Source organism: Triturus cristatus, chromosome 4_2 (genome assembly GCF_964204655.1).
Source record: "Triturus cristatus chromosome 4_2, aTriCri1.1, whole genome shotgun sequence".
Taxonomy (NCBI): Eukaryota; Metazoa; Chordata; class Amphibia; order Caudata; family Salamandridae; genus Triturus; species Triturus cristatus.
In genome coordinates, this window is record NC_140586.1 from 558,502,908 (window position 1) to 558,522,053 (window position 19,146).

The 19,146-nt window shown below is 44.0% G+C and overlaps 1 protein-coding gene across 4 annotated transcripts in view; it reads right to left on the bottom strand.

Moving 5' to 3' along the window:
* EVI5 (ecotropic viral integration site 5) overlaps positions 1-19,146 on the bottom strand; it is a 1,102,294-nt gene that overhangs the window by 465,101 nt on the left and 618,047 nt on the right. For all 4 annotated transcript variants that reach the window (XM_085602190.1, XM_085602187.1, XM_085602191.1 and 1 more), the window contains one exon: positions 18,235-18,288. In XM_085602190.1, the coding sequence (XP_085458316.1) occupies positions 18,235-18,288 (54 nt within the window). The remainder of the gene's footprint in view (positions 1-18,234; positions 18,289-19,146) is intronic.

Here is a 19,146-nt window from a genome sequence, read left to right on the forward strand (position 1 = left end):
TGTTTTGAATTTGCTTGGCCAAGATTCTGGTTTAGTATGTTTGTTTGTTGCAATAAACAAAGGCCGGTAATGAGGAGATTTTTGTCTCTACTTTTGATATACTTGGGATAAATACTATTTGATTATAATATTATATTTTGTTATAATATTTTTGGCATGCCTGCTCCTAGCACACTTCGTAGAATGTGTTGCTGTCTTGGAGGTACCAATATGGCTCTAGAAAGTAGTCAGCCGGCTACCCTAGAGGGGACACCTAATAGGTTTATGTATATTAAATATGGTATTTCTTCCATAATGTATAGTACACTGTTGAACAAATATACAAAAAAGGATCCTGATCTACGATGGCCTGTAAATGGGTCATTTGATTTTAAGAAGATTCAGTATGTTGAGCAGTGTCTGTTTCAGAGAAAGAGTCGACAAGATAGGTTTGATTGTGTACGAGTGTGGAGAGAAGCTATAGCAGAAAAAGAACAGCGCAAATCGATTTATGAAAAAGAATTGGATTTAAAAAATAAGGAAATGAAAAAAATAAAAGAGAAAGAAGATAGGTAGCGTCATTTAGAGGTAACTTGCCAGTACCCTGTTAGGCGCCCCATTTATTCCATACTTAATAAACCTCAAGAGGATTCTATTTTGTTAGACAGACCTCCGCCCCCGTATAAATTCCCTAGTGCCCCTGAGAATGAAGGCTCTGATGAGGAGCATTTTTCTTCAGAAGACAAAGATATGGATAAACCAGACGGGCGGACAACCTGTTCTACTTAAGTGATGGCACCTTTCTTTTTTTCACAGGTGTCCGATCTAATTAGGCGAGTGGTTAAATTGCGAGTTGACGCATTCCGTCTAAGAGATGAGAAAAAGGCAGTTGGTAGAGCTACAGCTGAGCAAACAGTTCAGATCCCAGCGCGACAAGAAGAAGCTACAGGGACAGATAAAGACACTAGTAATCCTGTAATTACTGTGAAGCCGATGCGTGAAGCTGCACCTTTGTATGTTCCTCCAAAGGGAGCAGGCGCACAAGTGTCGATAAAACATCAGATAATGCGAAGGGATATTTTATTTATAATTGGGTCTATACCCCTTGGAGTAGAGCAGACGTTATGGCTCTTAAAGCGGCTTTGCCTGATCCACGCAAAAATCCAGCCGCTTTTTTTATGAAGAAGTAGAAGGAGCTATTCGCTCCTGCACCATGACATTGCCTGATATTGACATGTTTTTTGGCCTTATTTTACCCCCTGATATCTGGAGATCAATTCGGAAGGTAGGTGATAATGTAGCTTATGGTGATACTTGGTTGCATTTAGAGGAAATAGATGCTAATAGAGAGCCTGTGCAGAAACCACAACAGGTGATATTAGATCTTCCCAAAGCCATTGTAACTAGTAGAAAACTCTTATACCCCCTAAGAAAATAGATTAGACTACATTAGCGACTTGTAAGCAGAAAGTGGATGAGTCAGTTTCTGATTTCTTCACACGATTCGAAGAGACATTCCATGACTTTACTGGGCAGTCGTTGACAGATGACACGGGTAAGCATCTGTGCGTAGACAAATTTGTCGCAAACATGTTGCCAGAAATAGCTAGTCGCCTTACGGCCAGCGAGAGTTCATGGACTAAGTCTTCCCCCGTCTCCCTTTTGACTATGGCCCAGTATTATGAGCGTCAAGAATTGGAAGCAAAAGGCCAGGAGGATAAAAAGGTTAAGGATTTAAAAAACGAAAGTTATGTTGGCTCATGTCTATGGTCCATCATTTAGAGGCGGTGGTAGAGGTGGACTTGCGATGTATCACCCTGGTGTACCCCCTTTCCCTCGAGCAATTCTGTCTTCTGATCAGTGTGCGTATTGTAAAGAGTGGACGTTGCCATTCCGATTTCCCCCATTTGAAGGCCAGCAAGGACAGCAGTATCAGCGGGGTAGGGGAAGTATGAGAGGCTGCCCAAGGAACACAGGAAATAGGGGAGGCATGGATAATCGTACCCGAATTGAGGCAGTTGAACACAAACCAAATTCTTTTAATACCTTTGATAGGCGAAACCAATACCAAATGTCTGATTATTCGGCTGATGGTCCAAAGGATTCTGATTATGCATAGGAATGCCTAGGATGGGGTTAGGAACCGGTTGAGGTCCCAGTAGATCAGAGGGGTCCCTATGTTGATGCAAACGTCTTGGGTTCTACTGCTCGCTTTCTGGTTGATACAGGAGCTACTCATACCGTTCTGTCTAAACAACTGGTTCCTAGGGCTTCCCTGTCTGGCACAACGATAACATCGATAGGATTCGATGGGACACCTTCCCTTAGCCCACTGTCACAACCACTTGCATTTAGTCTTGATAAATTCACTGCAACATGTCCATTTCTGCTTTCCCCTAACACGCCGGATAACATTGTGGGTATCGATATGCTTAAACATTTTTGTGCTACAATACGTTGTTTCCCAGAAGGTGTGCGTGTTATTTTAAACGACAACTATCCAATGGTTGAGAGGTCTTGTCTTATTAAAGAGGATATTGCTTTGGCATCACTACCTAGTACCTCGTGGGCTACATCAGACACCGATGTGGGTCACCAGTACATATTCAAGTGAAGGAAGGTGCTTCGTTGCCTCGATTGCCCCAATATAAAATCTCTCCATTAGGTGAAGAAGAATTAATACATATTGTTCTGGATTTGATCAGAGTGGGGGTTGTGGAAGAAGTTCCTTACAATATCTGTAATAGCCCTATTCTTCCCATTTTGAAAAAAGACATTGATACCAAGGTTTATAGATTTATTATTGACTTGAGAGAGGTCAACAAGATAGTAGTGCCCCAATATCCTGTAGTCTCTGACATCACAACACTTCTTACTATGGTTCCTCCTACTGCAACTACATTCAGTGTGATCGATTTGAAGAATGCTTTCTTCTCGATACCTATTCATCCTGACAGCCGTTATTTGTTCGGCTTCACTTTGAATAATCGCTCATTCAGATTTTGTAGAGCTCCACAAGGGTATACAGAGATTTTATAGCCAGGCATTGAAAAGACAGCTTGTTTCTTTCCCTGTACCGAAAGGGGTGGCTCTTATACAATATTTCGATGACATGTTGGCTGCTGATACCCCTGAACATTGTAAAGAAGGGACTCTGTTATTACTATCATTTCTTGCATCTCATCATCACAAAGTCTCTCGGAAGAAATTGCAGTATTGTAGACAGCAGGTTACCTACTTAGGTCACCTCCTGTCTAAGGAGGGGCGTGCACTCACACCAAACCGCATTCAAGCTATTTTAGACACGCCTGTGCCCCGTACTCAGAAGGATGTTCGTGCACTGATTGGTCTTACTTCTTTCTGTAGGCAGTGGATCCGTAGCTTTTCTTACATTGTTAAACCCTTGTTGGCCCTTTTGACTAAAGACACTCAGATGCCTCTCCCATGGACTACTGAATGCCAGAATGCTTTCCAACAGTCACGTCAAGCTCTTTGCTCTGCATCAGTATTAGGAACTCCAGACTACACTAAGGTCTTCACACTCTATGTACACGAGAGTGACGGTCGCGCTTTCTCGGTTTTAACCCAGATACACGGTGATAAGCAGCGTCCTTGTGCCTATTTTTCAGCTGTCCTTGATCCAGTCACTCGTGCGTTGGCTGGGTGTTTTTGAGTAGTGGCAGCGACAGCTGTGTCCATACTTCAAAGTAAGGGAATAGTCTTGTCACATGGATCACTTGTGCTAGAGCCCCATTCAGTTGACGACCTTTTAAATCAAACGAAAACACAACATTTGACAAGTGCTCGCTTGACAGGCTATGAATAGACACTTTTGACCCCTCCTATCACACTGAAAAGATGTTTGACTTTGAATCCTGCTACACTATTGTCATTTCCAGCTACTCAGTCCCAGTCACAAGAGTCACATGATTGTATATCCCTTACGGAAGAACAAACAAAGGGTTGTGTTGACCTACAAGATACGCCCCTCTCTAGTTTTGATGGGGAATTGTGGGTTAACGGGTGCTGCTTGAAGTTGCCCGATGGCACGACATCTGCTGCGTATGCAATTACAACACTTCAGACAGTATTTGAGACAGCTCGCATCCCATCGAAGTCAGCTTAGGCAGCTGAGTTGATAGCGCTAACAAGAGCATGAGAGCTTAGCACAGATGTGTTTGTCAACATCTATACCGATAGCCAATATGCTTTTGGAGTGGCTCACGATTTTGGGCAACTCTGGAAGGAATGAGGCTTTCTTACTTCACATGGGACACAAATAGTGCATGTGGAATTAGTACATAATCTCCTTACTGCCTTGACATATCCTAAGAAAGTAGCGATTGTTAAGTGTAGCGCACACAAAAAAGTGACTGATAAAATAGGGTAAAGCAATGCCTTTGTGGATCACACAGCCCGTGAGACTGCAATGCAGCGAAGTACTACATCTGTGTATGTGGTCAAGTCAAAGGCTGAACGTTGGCATTATGCCAGGCAAGAAGTACTGGACATGCAATGATCTGCTTCTGTTGATGAAATAGATCAATGGTCTAAGGAGGGAACACTGGATGATGAGGGCTGTTGGAGGAATAAAGACATGACGAAGTGGAAATTACCCTCAGCCTATTTACATCCCATGATTCACATGGCACATGGGCCGGCACATGTTGGAACATCCTCAATAGCCAAGCTACTTATGCAAGTTTGGGATCATCCAGATATTGCCGGCACAGCTAAAAAGATAGTCCAGTCTTGTCTGATTTGTCTCCAGTATAATCCTGGAAAGGGAACACGAACTCCAACAGGAGGGTTTGCAATACCTACTGCACCTTTTGAGGTTCTGCAAATTGATTATATCCAGCTTCAACGCTGTAATAATCTAAAGTATGTCTTAGTGGTGGTATGTGCCTTCAGTAAATGGATAGAGGCATATGCTACGAAAGATAATACAGCTCTTACTACAACAAAGGTGCTCCTAAAAGAGTTTTCCCCTAGATTTGGCATTTGCCGAGTTTTGTGGAATGACAACAGACCGCATTTCATTGGGCAATTTGTCGATTACCTCATGAAAGGATTGGGAACTAAGCAGAAGTTCCATGCTGCTTTTCAACCACAATCAGCAGGGCTAGTGGAACAATACAATTCTACCCTCAAACTTAAGTTGGCCAAAATACAAGCTTCCACATCTCTGAAATGGCCTGATGCACTGCCCTTGGCATTGCTATCCATTAGATCGATACCACATACACGATCTGGCCTCACACCGTATGAGGTGGTTTTCGGGAGGCCAATGAATATTTGGGCGATTCCTAAGCCACGCCCTATGCATGATGTACCTTGTGTTTTGATGAACGACTATTTGTCTCAGCTGACTGACAGTTTGTCTTCTATTTATCAACAGGTTCGGGAAACGCTTCCAGACAGATCGCAGGGTGAGGGCTATGATCTACGGCCTGGAGACTACATGGTGACGAAGTTCTTCCAGCGAGCCAGCTCCCTAGCCCCGAGGTGGCGTGGCCCTGAGCAGGTGCTCTTGGCTACCAGAACTGCGGTGCGAGTAACCAACCGGAACAGGGCCCATGCCACCCACTGTCGGCGGGTTTCGCATGACCTAGTGAGCCCAGCTGTGTTGGCGGATCATCGCGACATCCTGGACACAGAGAAAGGGCAAGCCACGTCACCTGAAGAACCTGAGGAAGTCTTCCCGGACCACACGATTGCTGGTACATCACGATATCAGCTGCGACCCGGAAGAGAAAAACTTTGTTGCTGAAAGAGACTGGTTGAGTCACTGTCCTGGGCAGTGAAAGCCTGAGTAGCAAAAGGGGGTCTTCTAGTAGTGATTACTTGTCTCAACCTCAGTGAAGAAACCAACGTCTGCCCAGGACCTCAGTGTGTTATCTGTTTTGTTGTTCAACATCGAGATGAACATGCCTACGGAGAAGAAATCGAGATGCAGCAAGACTTTGTGATCAAAAGACTATGTTCATTATTGGACTCACTTCAATTATTGTTCTGATTGCTACAATAACATGGGTTGTAGATGGAGTTACTCCTGCTCGAAACCTACTGACTGCTACTACTCCTGTCCCCATTGAGCACCACTATTTCACTCTTCCCCATCATGAGCAGCAGCACAGGATGTCCTACCTCAACAATATGTTCATTCAAATGTTGTACCACACCCACAATGCTACGAACATCACCAACTGTTGGGTGTGTGGAATGATGCCAGCTGGTCAGAAAAAGGGAGGAACGTCTTTCATTCCCTTGCCATTTTCACATAACGGCTCTTGCAGAGCCTGGTTCGCACTGTTATTGGCTTCTCAAATTGCTGATATCACTGATGCTGGTGTAGGAGGACTTAATGCTCAGCTAAATAAAGTCTGCTATCCTGATGAGGAAGGAGATCCGTAAGCTATAGGAACTAAATGGGAAATGGAGGAATATCACAGAGGAAATGCCTCCACACGCTATGTTTTCTCCAACTCTCGGACAGTCAAAGGCAATGGGCATCCTGTTATTGCTGTTACTAGAGCTCGAGCAGATCTTTGTGTAAGCAGTATTGGTAGCATCCCAGTGGGAAAAAGTAACTGTATTCGAACACTGAACATTACTGGAATAAACAATAGCAGTTTTTTGTCATCACAACACCTATTTTATTGGTTGAAGTAAAGGGTATTACCACCTACCTATTGGGTGGTCTGGAAGCCGTTATGTTTCCTTTTTGCTACCACCTGTGTTTTTGGCTCCTGCATCCTACCACAAAGACTATAAACTGTACAAAGACATTTCTAAGAGCCGATCAAAGAGAACAATAAATCATGATGAGGTGGATCAGACTGATACTGCACTGCAGCAATATGTTGACTTTAATTTGGGACTGTTCTTCTTCGTTGGTGCGGCCTTAAACAGCAGAAAGATCAGACGCTTGACACGTGTTGTAGAGGCTGTAACCAATCAGACAGCTAGGGCCCTTGGAAATCTCACGGAAGAATTGCAAATTGCAAGGATTGTGGCTTCTCCAAAACAGGATGGTACTCGACGTGGTCCTTGCGAACTGTGGTGGAGTATGCCGCATCATCGGGAGCAGTTGCTGCGTCAATATCCCTGACCACGCCCCTTCAGTTTTTGAGGCAATTTCCAAGCTGCATACAATAGCCACTGAAACCCATCAGGATTCAGGAACATGAACTTTGACTGGATGGCTATGGACAATATTTACTGCTTGGGGCTGGAAACTATTATCAGCCCTATGTATATTTGTTGCAATACTTTCTTCCTGCTGCTTATGTATACAATGTGGCCCGATGCTTTGTTCCCTTTGTGCTTCTACCTGTACCTCATGTATACCAGCTAAACGAAATGATCAGAATACAAATGCCCAACTAGTAACTGATCAAGAAATACGAAAACTGATGTTAATAGATATAGGTGATAACTTTCATGTTTCTTCTATTGCATAGCGATGTCTTCAGCTAATGCTAAAAGGGCCATCTGTGGAAATCGCAGATAATCTGTTAGCATAAGCTGAAGCCATCTTGTTTGTGGCATCCATTTAGTCAGCTATGTAATTCCTCCATCCTATGCTGCTCGTCTTTTTTCCCTGCTTGTGCTGTCTATTTTAGTTAACTTCCTGACTCAGCTAAAAGCAATGTGCATGCTAAAGAGTTAGTAGCTGCCAGAACATCTGGTCGCAGACTCAACTGTCAATCTCTTAGTGCTACCATAAGCACTCCTGCTACCCCTCCCACTTTGCTGACTAAGTGATTTCCCATTTGACCATGTTTGGCGGTAGTTATTTTGTCGGTAGTTATTCTTGTGAAGGCCTGTACCTTCTATTTGTAACCACTTCCTTACCAGTGCAGAAAACTCAGTATAAAAGGCCCATGGTCTGTGTATTCAAGTCACTACCTCCTGGAACACTTGAGAGTGTTGTATGGACGTGGTTTCACTCATGAGTGAATAAACTTGTTATTTTGAATTCCAGCTTCAGTGCCAATCTCTTCTTTGTTGGTTTAAGGACCTGTGGACAGATAAGGGTGGACCCCTGCAACGGTGGCCCCTAAAAAGGCTCATTTCCATCCTATCTGGACTGCCCAGGTCCAAACTGGCTCCTTTAACGGCTTCGCTCAACTCTGCCGCTAGACTCCTCACTGGCTCAGATAGATACAACCATATCACCCCTGATTTCAAATCCCTCAACTGGCTCCCTTACGAAGCAAGAATTCAACTAAAAATCACCTGCAGGAAACCAAGCCCTCCACTACAACACTCCAAGATATCTCGTCTAGAAGCTCAAACTCTCTGGCGGCACAAGATCATCCAGAAGCTCCAACACCTTTCTTCTGAAACCTCAGATTTCTCTTGGATTGCCCCAAGAATCTGGAACACATTACCTCCTGAAGTCTGAACAAATCCCTCGATTATATCCTTCAAGAAAGAAGTCTAAGATCTCCTTATGAACAAATTTCTCCACTAGATCCCAAGTTTCTATCTTAATCAGTCTCTCGCACGACTATCACTGGCTACCTTAGTGTGTTCATCCTATCAGTCCGACATTACCCTAGTGCTTCTCAACACTGTCTGGTACTTGCGGTTGTCTGAACTATGATATTCTGTTAGAAGTGTCTGACCTATGATATTCGGTTGTTTTTAGTTTATCTACCCTGCTCTCTGAACATGGAAAAGCATATCCTCCCCTTTCCTGTGTACTACACTCTCCTGCTCTTTGTAGTGAATTTGATATTACGGTTTCTACTACTCTGCTCTCTGTAAATCTGTAAAGCACTCTGATACCCGCAATGGTCATGTTCACACTATAAAAAACTATTGAAATAAATAAAGCCAAGCGATCACCAACCCTCCAGGCAGATGTTCTTGCCACTAGAAAGGCAGTTTTGATAGTAAGGAACCGGATAGGAAAATTGTGTAGCCGCTCAAATGGAGCTCACATTAGAAAAGTTTAAGACTAAATTTAGGTCCCACTGAAGTATTATGAAGGGTGAAGGAGGGATTAAGTGTTGGAGAGCCTTCAGAAACCTATGTTCAATAGGGGACTTGAAAAGGGATGGCTGATCTAGCAAAGGCAAAAATGCAGACATGGCAGAAAGACAGCCTTTTAAGAAGCCCAAAGTAGAGAAAGAATAAATGAAAGGAACTGAGAAAGGGAAGCAGAAAGGGGATCAACCTGTTTTTCTGCACACCATGCTAAAATCTTGCCCCAATGGCAGGCGCATACCGTCTTGGTGGAAGGACACCTGGCTGCCAAGATGGCATTACAGACTTCGGACAGAAGGTTGAAAAGCTGTCAACTTTTGCTGCTTAATCTCCACACATGAAGGCGGAGCGTTGACAGGTTCAGCTGGATAATCCTACACTGCTGCTGCAACTGAAGATACTCCAGAAGAGGCAACCGGATCGGAGGACCAATGGCCATGCTCAACAGCTCGGAATACCAGGTTCTCCAGGCCCAGTCTGGAACCACAAGGCTGACTTGGAAGGAGTGGTATGGGCGGAAAGGAGTACAGCAGGCCTGAGCTCCACTAGAAGCTTTTCGGAGCAAGACCCGCCTTGGAAGCGCCAGTGCGCAGAACTGCTGACATTGCACATTCTCTGTGATAGCGAACAGATATAACCAAGGTTCTCCCTACTGATGAAAGGGACCTTGCACCAGCACCGGATGGAGACGCTATTCGTGGTCGGCTAGGCATCTTCGGTTGAGTTTGGCCGCTCTGGCTCAGAGATCCCGCCAGGTGCTGAACTACCAGGGAAATACCCGGACGTTCCAGCCATGTCCAGAGATGCAGGGCCTCTTGACAAAAGGTCCGCAACTCCATGTGCCCTGTTTGTTGAAGTACCACATGGCAGTGGTGTTGTCTGCGAAGACCTACACTAGCCCTCCCTTGATGTAGGGTAGAAAGGTTTTACAATCCGAGTGGGAGCGCACAGGTTGATGTGGAGTCCAGATTTGTTAACTACCACTGCAGATCTTTTCCATAGCCCTCCGACTGCTGGAATATGTCTGACCGATTCCCCTAAGGCTGGGCCCACTGAAACTTCAGGACTCACTGCAGAGTGTGCATATGCCAGTGAACATGTCCAAAAAGCAGACTGCAGGAGGACATGATGCCAAGCAGCCTCAGAATCAGTCTAACCAAAATCCAGGATAGAGACTGAAACATTGGTATCATAGCCTGAATATACTGGACTCGCCGTTCCAGAGGATAAGCCCAAAACTGCACAGTGTACAGAACAGCTCCAAAGAAAGGGAGCATCTGAGAAGGAGTCAGGTGTGACTTCAACACCGGACAGTGAACCCTGAGTAAAGGGGGAGACTAAAGCCAACCACAAGCTCGCCTTCAACAGCTAGTCAACAAGATAGGGAAAGACTGGCACCCCTGATCTCTGCAGATGAACTGCAACAACTGCCATCACTTTGCTGAACACCTCTAGGGTGCTGGTAAGGCCAAAGGGGAGCACGGTGAACTAAAAGTGCTCATGACATACCGTGAACCACTGATAACGTCTGAGGGCAAGCAGGATTGGGATGTAGAAGTGTGTGCCCTACAAGTCCTACATTACCAACCAGTCTCCCGGGTCAAGGGTAGACAGGGCTTGAGCATGCTGGAGCATTTTGAATTTCTCCTTATTCAGAAAGAAATTGAGGGGGCACAGGTCTAGAAAAGGACAAAGGCCTTCGTCCTTCTTGGGCACCAGAAAGTAGCTGGAATAGCAACCACAGCCTATTTCTGAAGCTGGCACCCTCTCTATTGATCCCTTGGCCAAGAGAGCCACCACTTACAGGTGGGCTAAGGAGATGGGGTCCTATGTCAGCATGTCGCAAGTGGGTGGCATGGGTTTAGGGGTAGTCACAAAAGGGAGGGAGTAGCCATATCACTCTGGAGAACCCAGTGGTCGAATGTTTTCAACCTACAGTGGTGCAGGTCATGGCGTATCCTGCCTCTCACTTGGTGCCATGAAGTACAAAGTAAAGAGGCTTGGAGGGTGCGGCTGCTGGGGGAGTGGTGAACTGGCCCAATCTCTGGCATTCATGACCCACAGAGTCTGTGGGTACCATGTCCTCAGCCACGCAGGGACTGGAAGCTTACGTGATGTGGTGTCTCGGTGGGTAGAGACGTGACTGGAAGCCTCTTTCCGGGGCCACAAAGGAAGCAAAAGGTGGTCTGAGGTTGGCGAGGGTCCATGAAAAGACCCAAGGACCTGACCGTAGCAGTGCTGTCTTTTATGCGCTGAGTCCATCTAGTCTCCGAAGAGATGGGAGCCATCAAAGACTATGTCCGTAAGCGTGATCTGGACATCCCTCAAAAAGCCAGTGAATACCAACCAGGTGTGCTGCCTAATGGCCACCAAAGATTAAACCACTTTGCCTAGTATGTTGGTTGTATCCAGCCGACAGTGTATGGCAAACATAGCTGCGTCCCTCCAGTCAACAATTGCTTGGGAGAGTATGGCTCAGAGCTCCTACGAGACCACAGGTAGCACATGCACAACTGAGTCCCTGAGTGAGTGGAAGCATCAGCTCAAAAGGCACGTACTGTTCACCGACCGCAATTCCAACCTGGCGGAAGGAAACAACTTCTTTCCCAAGGCATCCAGCCTCTTGGATTCCCTGTCTGGTGGAGTGGTAGGGAATGCATCAGGATTTAGTTTGAAAGCGGAGGCTTGGACCACCAAGCTCTCTGGGGCGGGATTTTGGGTGAGGAAGTTGGGGTCCCCTGGGACGAGGTGATGGCGGTGGACAATTGTCCTATTCACTAGAGCCCCTATGTATGGCTTGGACCAGGCCAGAGTAGGACGTCCATGAGGGCTTCATTAAAAGGGAGAAGCATATTTTTAAAGCGAGGTTAGGTGGTATGGGTAATAGGGTATAGGCGCCAATAGGTGGTTTCACTAGATATTTGTACGGTGAGGTTCTGAGTGATGACGGTGCTGAAGGGTTAGGGAGAACCACCCGCCTCCCCAAGTTTTTGTGGCATAAGCACCAAGATACAATAATTGTTGAACCCCAGCACACGTAAATTCAAATCCTGGTTTTTCAGATGTTATTCACAGATAAACAGTAGATCAATCAGTCGGTTTTTTCTTTAATCAATCTTCAGGTTTTCAGTCGAGGAGTCCGGCGTGGGGACTAATACGTGGAACTGCGGCACATCTCTCTCAAATTTGGGAGCCTATTCACAGAGAAAACGAAGTGATAACTTGCACAGCTGAGCTTAATTATAAAATTTTGGAGTACACCCCACGCCACAGGATTAAACGAGCGAGTGAAGCAGCACTTGAACAGGACTCGCTCGTTTTCACCGGGAGGCTCGCATTTAATGCAATTCCAGCGTAAAAAATTAAATCCACACGGCACCTGACTCTCAGAGGTCCCGATATAATGAATTCATAAGGTTTCTCAAGCCTCCTGCTATGACAAAGGGCCCCACTATGATGCACTAATTGGCACATGAAATCTCGTGATCCATTTACCATATTCCCAGTTGATAAACTCGACCCCTTCCTTATATCTACACTGACAATTATAGATGCTCACTTTTTTGTCCTGAAGATGAACTCAACTAACTGAGTTCGAAACGTCGTCGACCGCTTACAACATGAACCCATCATATTAAGTTAAAAAGAAAGTGGTTCAATTCTTGTTGTCAACGCGATGTCTTCTTTTAAAGTTCACTTTCACTTTCTATGTCACGCTTATTGTCACTGAGTATGTGAGCACCTGAATTTGTTTCATTGTGTAATAAAATATCTGTTATACCTTGACCTTCTTGTCCCTGCTCTATATTAACTATCGCTCTTTTTCTTCAAAATTAATTTAAAAAAACCTTTATTCAAACGCTTACCCATTTTTAAGGTTTTTCTACCTTGGACCTTTTTAGGCCATTTAGAACCATTGTGTTTCTCTTCATAAAACCAGTAGGGGCCCAATGGCGCGCCAACGGGGATGGCCCAGCCAAATTTGAGGTGCATGGCCTCATAAGCCACATTGAGTTGGTCAGGGGAGTCGCTACATCTCCAGGGAACTCTGGGAGGCACGGAGACGGCCCAGGCTCAACCGCGTAGCTAGACCTTGAATGCCGACGTCCCTTGTTTCGTCGATTGACTTTGATGGATGGGGCAAAGTCAAACACCTCTTCGGCTTCTTGTTCTCCTTTTGTGTGAACGCCAGGATGACTTAGATGTTAATCGATGGCTCTGCGACCGATCCCAAGACCTTACTCTCGACCAGGATCGACACTGTCGTGGTATCGCACGTCGAGGGGCAAAGAGCTTGAGGGATCGCTCCTTCAAGGCCTTGGGGTGCATGATGCAACAACTTGGCATCATGACCGTGCTCAAGACACAAGAGGCAGATGAGGTGTGGATCCAACATTTGCAGGTGACAGACTCCACGGGGCTTAAAACCAGTCTTTCTTGTGGACATTCCTGTCACGCCAGGAGACAAGGTTTCAAGAAATCTTTGACAAAAGGGCGAAAAAGGTCAGTCAAAAAGTTACTGGGGCAGCTTTTCTCTGGATCTGTGCTGACTTGCACGGAGATAAGAGAACTGACGTTATTGGGAAGGGGTGACGCCTATATATAGGCACAGCGCATGTCCTTTGCGCAGTGGACTATGCCAAGTGGAGCCAAACAATGACACCTACCGGCATGCAAGGTTACTTGCAAGGTTACTTTTTATGAAAACATTTCGGGTTCCAGTCTGCCAATCATGCCAGGATTGTGTAATTTTGTGGCCTGTAATGACAACTATTCTATATATCAATGTATTCTATACTAAGGATCCTGAAGAACTAAATGTAGGAATGTTTGCTGACCACCTAATGAGCTGCAAATAAAAAATATACATACTTAAAAAAATGATTGAGTGTGCTTTCCATTAACAAGGAGAGCATCCAAAAACTCAATTTCAATCCATTTGACGAGACTTTCTAGATAAATGGGAATATCGTCAATTTGTCTTGGTCAATGGTTTTTAGCCACACTGCCCAAAATCGGAGATGCTAAAGTTTTAAAAAAATAAAAATAAATCCACAATGCATGCGGCTTTAAAAAGTTGTGCCCATTTTTTTATTTTTTATTACCCGTCCGAGTTGGATCAGTAACTAAAAATAAAATAAAACATGCTAAAGCATTTAAATTTTAAGCAGGAGTGGAAGCAACTGGGGACATAAGCAACACGGGGGCAGGAGAACCTAAAAGCAACACAGGAAGCATAAGAACGAGGTGGAAGCAACAAAGGGGAGGGTGAAAGGGAGGTGGAAGCAACAAAGGGGTGGGTGAGAGGGAGGTGGAAGCAACAAAGGGGAGGGTGAGAGGGAGGTGGAAGCAATAGAGGGAAGGGTGAGAGGGAGTCCTAAGCAACAAAGGAGAGAGTGGGAGGAAGGCGCAAACAAAGGGGGGTAGGGGTTAGGGAGGAAGATGTAAGCGACAAGGGTGAGGGCGGGAGGGAGTCCTGAGCAACAAGGAGGAGGGCGGGAGGGAGTCCTAAGTGACAATGTTAGTCCTAAGCGACAAGGGGGAGGGCGGGAGGGAGTCCCAAGCAACAAAGCGGAGGGTGGGAGGGATTGTTATAAGCAACAAAGGGGAGGGCGGGAGGGAGTTCTAAGCAACAAAGGGGAGGGAGTCCTAAGCAACAAAGGGGAGGGCGGGAGGGAGTCCTAAGCAACAAAGGGGAGGGCGGGAGGGAGTTCTAAGCAACAAAGGGGAGGGCGGGAGGGAGTTCTAAGCAACAAAGGGGAGGGCGGGAGGGAGTTCTAAGCAACAAAGGGGAGGGTGGGAGGGAGTTCTAAGCAACAAAGGGGAGGGTGGGAGGGAGTTCTAAGCAACAAAGGGGAGGGCGGGAGGGAGTCCTAAGCATCAAAGGGGAGGGCGGGGCAGTAATACGTTTTTTTTCGCTAGCTTGGCCTTCTTTAAGAATAGGAACATCAGGAACAGAATTAACCAACTAGAGGTTAAAATTCAGGAATTATATAGGATACTGGAGGGTGAAGTTTCCAGACCAAGAGAAAATAGAAGACATTATACAGAAGAAGAATGCTCTACTAAATATCTTAGAGGTCAGAATAAAAAATAAAAGCTAATAAGCTATCGCATTATGAATATGGAGAAGGCAGTGGGAAACTTTTAGCCTTGAAGTTGAAGACTGAATAAGATAGAAACAAGATCTTAGCTATTCAAAGGGAGGACCAGGCCAGTGTCACCATGGATGATCGGGAGATTGAGGGAGCTTTAACCAATTTCTTCCAGAAGTTATACACAGAAGTAGTACAGATATCAGAAGAACAAATTAATTGCTACTTAATGAAATCACATATCTCAATGCTACAAGATGAACATAGAGATGCTCTTAATTTTGGCGGAAGGGAGGCGTAAGCAACAAAGGGAAGGCCGGGAGGGAGGCCTAAGCAACAAAGGGGAGGGCTGGAGGCAGGAGTTGCAACACAGGGGAGTGCAAGAGGGAGGCATAATTAAACCAAGGGTAGGGCGGGAAGGAGGCGTAAGCAAAAAAAGGGGAGGACTGGAGGGAGGCGTAATCAGCAATGGGAAGTGCGGCGTGAACAATAAGGAGGAGGATGGAAGGGATAAGGAAAGAGGGAAAGCAAAATGTAAGGTGATGGTGGGTGGGAATGAACAAAAGAGAAAAGGAGGGCACAGGTGGGAGCACGCTATATGGAGGGTACGGAGAGGCAATACAGAAAAGCATATGGGCACACCCTAGTTTGGCATTGATGGAGTGTTATATTTAACAATAGGCAGATGTTAGTAATGGACCATGGGGACAGTAGACAATGCCGGCTGCCATCTCCTAAAAAAAATCTTTGGGTGCTGCTACATGTTTTCTTCAAATTAAGCACTCTGTTAACTACTGTTACCTACTTGCCCTGCAATTAAGGACTATTAAACCTCTTGCTATTCGTCTACAAGGTTTTAGATCCCTTTAAGTCTTCCCCAACCCTGGAGTGGCTAAACGAATGCGAAGCACAATTCCAAAAGTAACAAAATCTGGGATTCAAGGCACATGGTAGCAGCAATACTGAGCCATATCTGGGAGTATGTACACTGTCATTTTATAGCCAAATGATTTATTAACGTCTCCTTATAATACATCTATTCTGTTTGAAATTAAGGAAAATGAAAGCTCCTGCAGTGCAGGTATTACATTAACTATTTTGAAAAGTCAGCCAGGCCAAAAGTGCTTCAAAATGTATTATGTGTCCTTTTATGAAAAAGTGGGTTTAACTCCAATCCCAAATGTTAAATGATTTTTTTGTCAAATTTAAAGGGCAGTGGCAAAAATGTGTGCACTGTAAATATGTTATAAATACATAATTATCCACCTTTTCTGTGAACATCCTTTGGATGAGTCACACTAATCTCTCCTTTGCACTGCGTTACCTAAAGTACACATTGGTTTACAACAGACTATAGGTGCCAGAATGTCTTGAAATTATATTATTTTGCTTTCAGTTTGGTAAAATACTTTGGGTATAAATGCTACATGTTCGTTTAAAATACTTTAACTATGATCTGTCTTGTTTTAAAAAGAAAGTTGCCAGAAGTCGCTTCAAAAATTAGTTTGGAGGCCCTTCAGCCCAACCGCCGCTTTTACAAAAGCTCTACAAATGAAACTAGCTATGCTTGGTAAAATGTAATATTCTGCGTAATTTAAAATTATTAAATACACTATCACTCGTAGTCAACTTTCCAAAAATAAATATTTGTGATTGATATCCCCAAGTAAACTTTTACTACCATTGCTAGCTCCACCAAATCACAGAAGTTGGAGTTTCAGGGTCCAACACAGCAAAACCTCCACATGGTACGCTCTAACAATCATTAAGATATTGTTAAAACAGCTATAGTCAGAACACACAAGTGGTGGAGATGATAAATACTGTATAGACCGCCCTCAGAAGCAGCCTTGGACAGCGCAACACGTTATACAAGATCCAAACATATGGTTTTATTGAAGGTACCTAGCTATCAGGGTCAGATATCACGCATATAGGGTAGTCCATAATATGTAAACACAGGCCATGATGCAGGACACGCCTTTTGTAGCTTAACCTTGGTACAGGGGTCCTCGAATTCTGGCACATGATGATGTACTATTTAGGGAAAGTAGATTGTCAAAATGCTTGAACCATCTACACATGTAGGGGTCAGCATTACTTTCATTGGCAGCACTATGCACAGCCACTCATGTGAACATATTTTTGAGTTCTTTTATAAGGCCACTATGGTTGGGTTATGCAAACACCTTTTACTAGCTTTAGAAGAGATGGTAACATTGTGGGCCAAACCAACACACAGTCAACACTACAAAACCATATAGTAGTATATACCGACTCACAAATTCACAAAAGGCTGGCAGACGAGGTTGGTACAGCACTATACATGTTCAAACATAGGGGTATGTTGATGCATAACAATCACAGATAAAACTGATAATGGTATACTCAATAGCTCTAGAATGCCTCCAAACACGACTCAACCTCTATTTCTCAGAAGGACAAGGTAAGTAGATAGTCTGAATCCAATATGTAGGATTGCTGGTCTGATCTAGGGCTCCATGCGCTTAAGATCAGGTAGCTGAAGAATGCTTGCGGTTACATTTTTGCACTGCATTCATATTGGATTTACAGTGATATCACATCTTAGGCAAACCGGTGCCCAAACAAATAATTTTATATGTACACTTTGTTTTTGTAGTAGAATTGTTTCTGTGACGGAAGAAGTGGGTGCTCAGCTGTTAGTTTTCAGCAAAATCGTTTATGTATACATCTGTTCGTAATAACTTTTTGAAAGAAGCTGGCAGCTGTATATCACCAATTAGGAAGTCTCAGTTTCCTATTCCATGTGGATACATCAACATTTGACTTTGATCTACAGCCTTCATGGAAAAATCAACTTTAGTAATCTATTGAAGTAAAACCTATTAAAGAATTGTATTCTGACATTCAAAGTTATGCAATATTACAATTACAAATGAACCTGGAGCAGTAACAGCAATAAAAATATTTTATACTCAACTACCAAATAACTCCATTCAGCGAATGACCTTGAATCAACATTACCGATTTAATGCAGATGAGAGGGCAGTTTTCACACATTAATTTGGCAAAAGATAACCATTTGGAAGGTTATAGGTGGATTACCATGCAGGACGAAAAGTTATTTGGAAAACTAAAGAAAACTCTCTTTAAAGTAACGAGATCTTGCAATACTCACTTTTTCTAGGGTTTCAATACGTTGTTTCAAAAGCCTGTTTTCTGTCCGTAACCTCTAACAGAAGAAAAGAAAAAGAACCGCACACATTTCAATTAATTTGAATCATATAACTCATTATAACTTTAAACTGATTGCTTTACTTTCACTTTGACGTATCTACAATGCCAACATTTAATTCCAGGTTTTAAAGCATTGTTTGCATTAGTTTATGCTTAGTAAATTGTTAAATCGCAGCTAGCAACTTCATTACAATTAAAATGTTTGTATCTTTTTGCTAAAGAATAATGAGCATAATCTGATATGATAGCTCTGGCTAGTGCACTTGTTAATGCAAAATTATCCTTGTCTAAGTAATACATTATGATCTCACTCTATCCAACATGGTGTTAAGTTTACATCCATATTCTAGATCAGTTTTTAGGCAGCTCTTGTTCTTATAAACCCCAAAGCAATGATTTTTCAAATACCTGTACATCCAGGAATGTAAGGCCCATATGATACCCATCCTTCCTCATCTTTAGGTCTCCCATAGACAGCGCATGCGGTGCCTCTAAGAGGCATCAAGTAATCAGTATTACAACTGAAACTCCACCCATTCCATTTGTCTTTGTTTTGTCCCTTGCCATTGGTGGAATCTGGCATTGCTGTTCTTATCTTGGTCATTGGTGGCTTGTGGTCCGATACATCACTTCCTTTTTCTTCCGTTTCTGGGAGGAAGCAGCATCGACCAACTACAGTTAACTTACGCTGCTGGCTGTTATCTTTTTATTTAGGGACTACTTTTTACTTTGCTGCTCGCATTTCCACATCTGGCAGCTTCCTGCACTTACCCGACCCTGTTTATTTATTTACGTTTAATTTATTCATAATTAAATCATGCTTAAATGATGCAGCTCATGCCGAGGCTCAAAC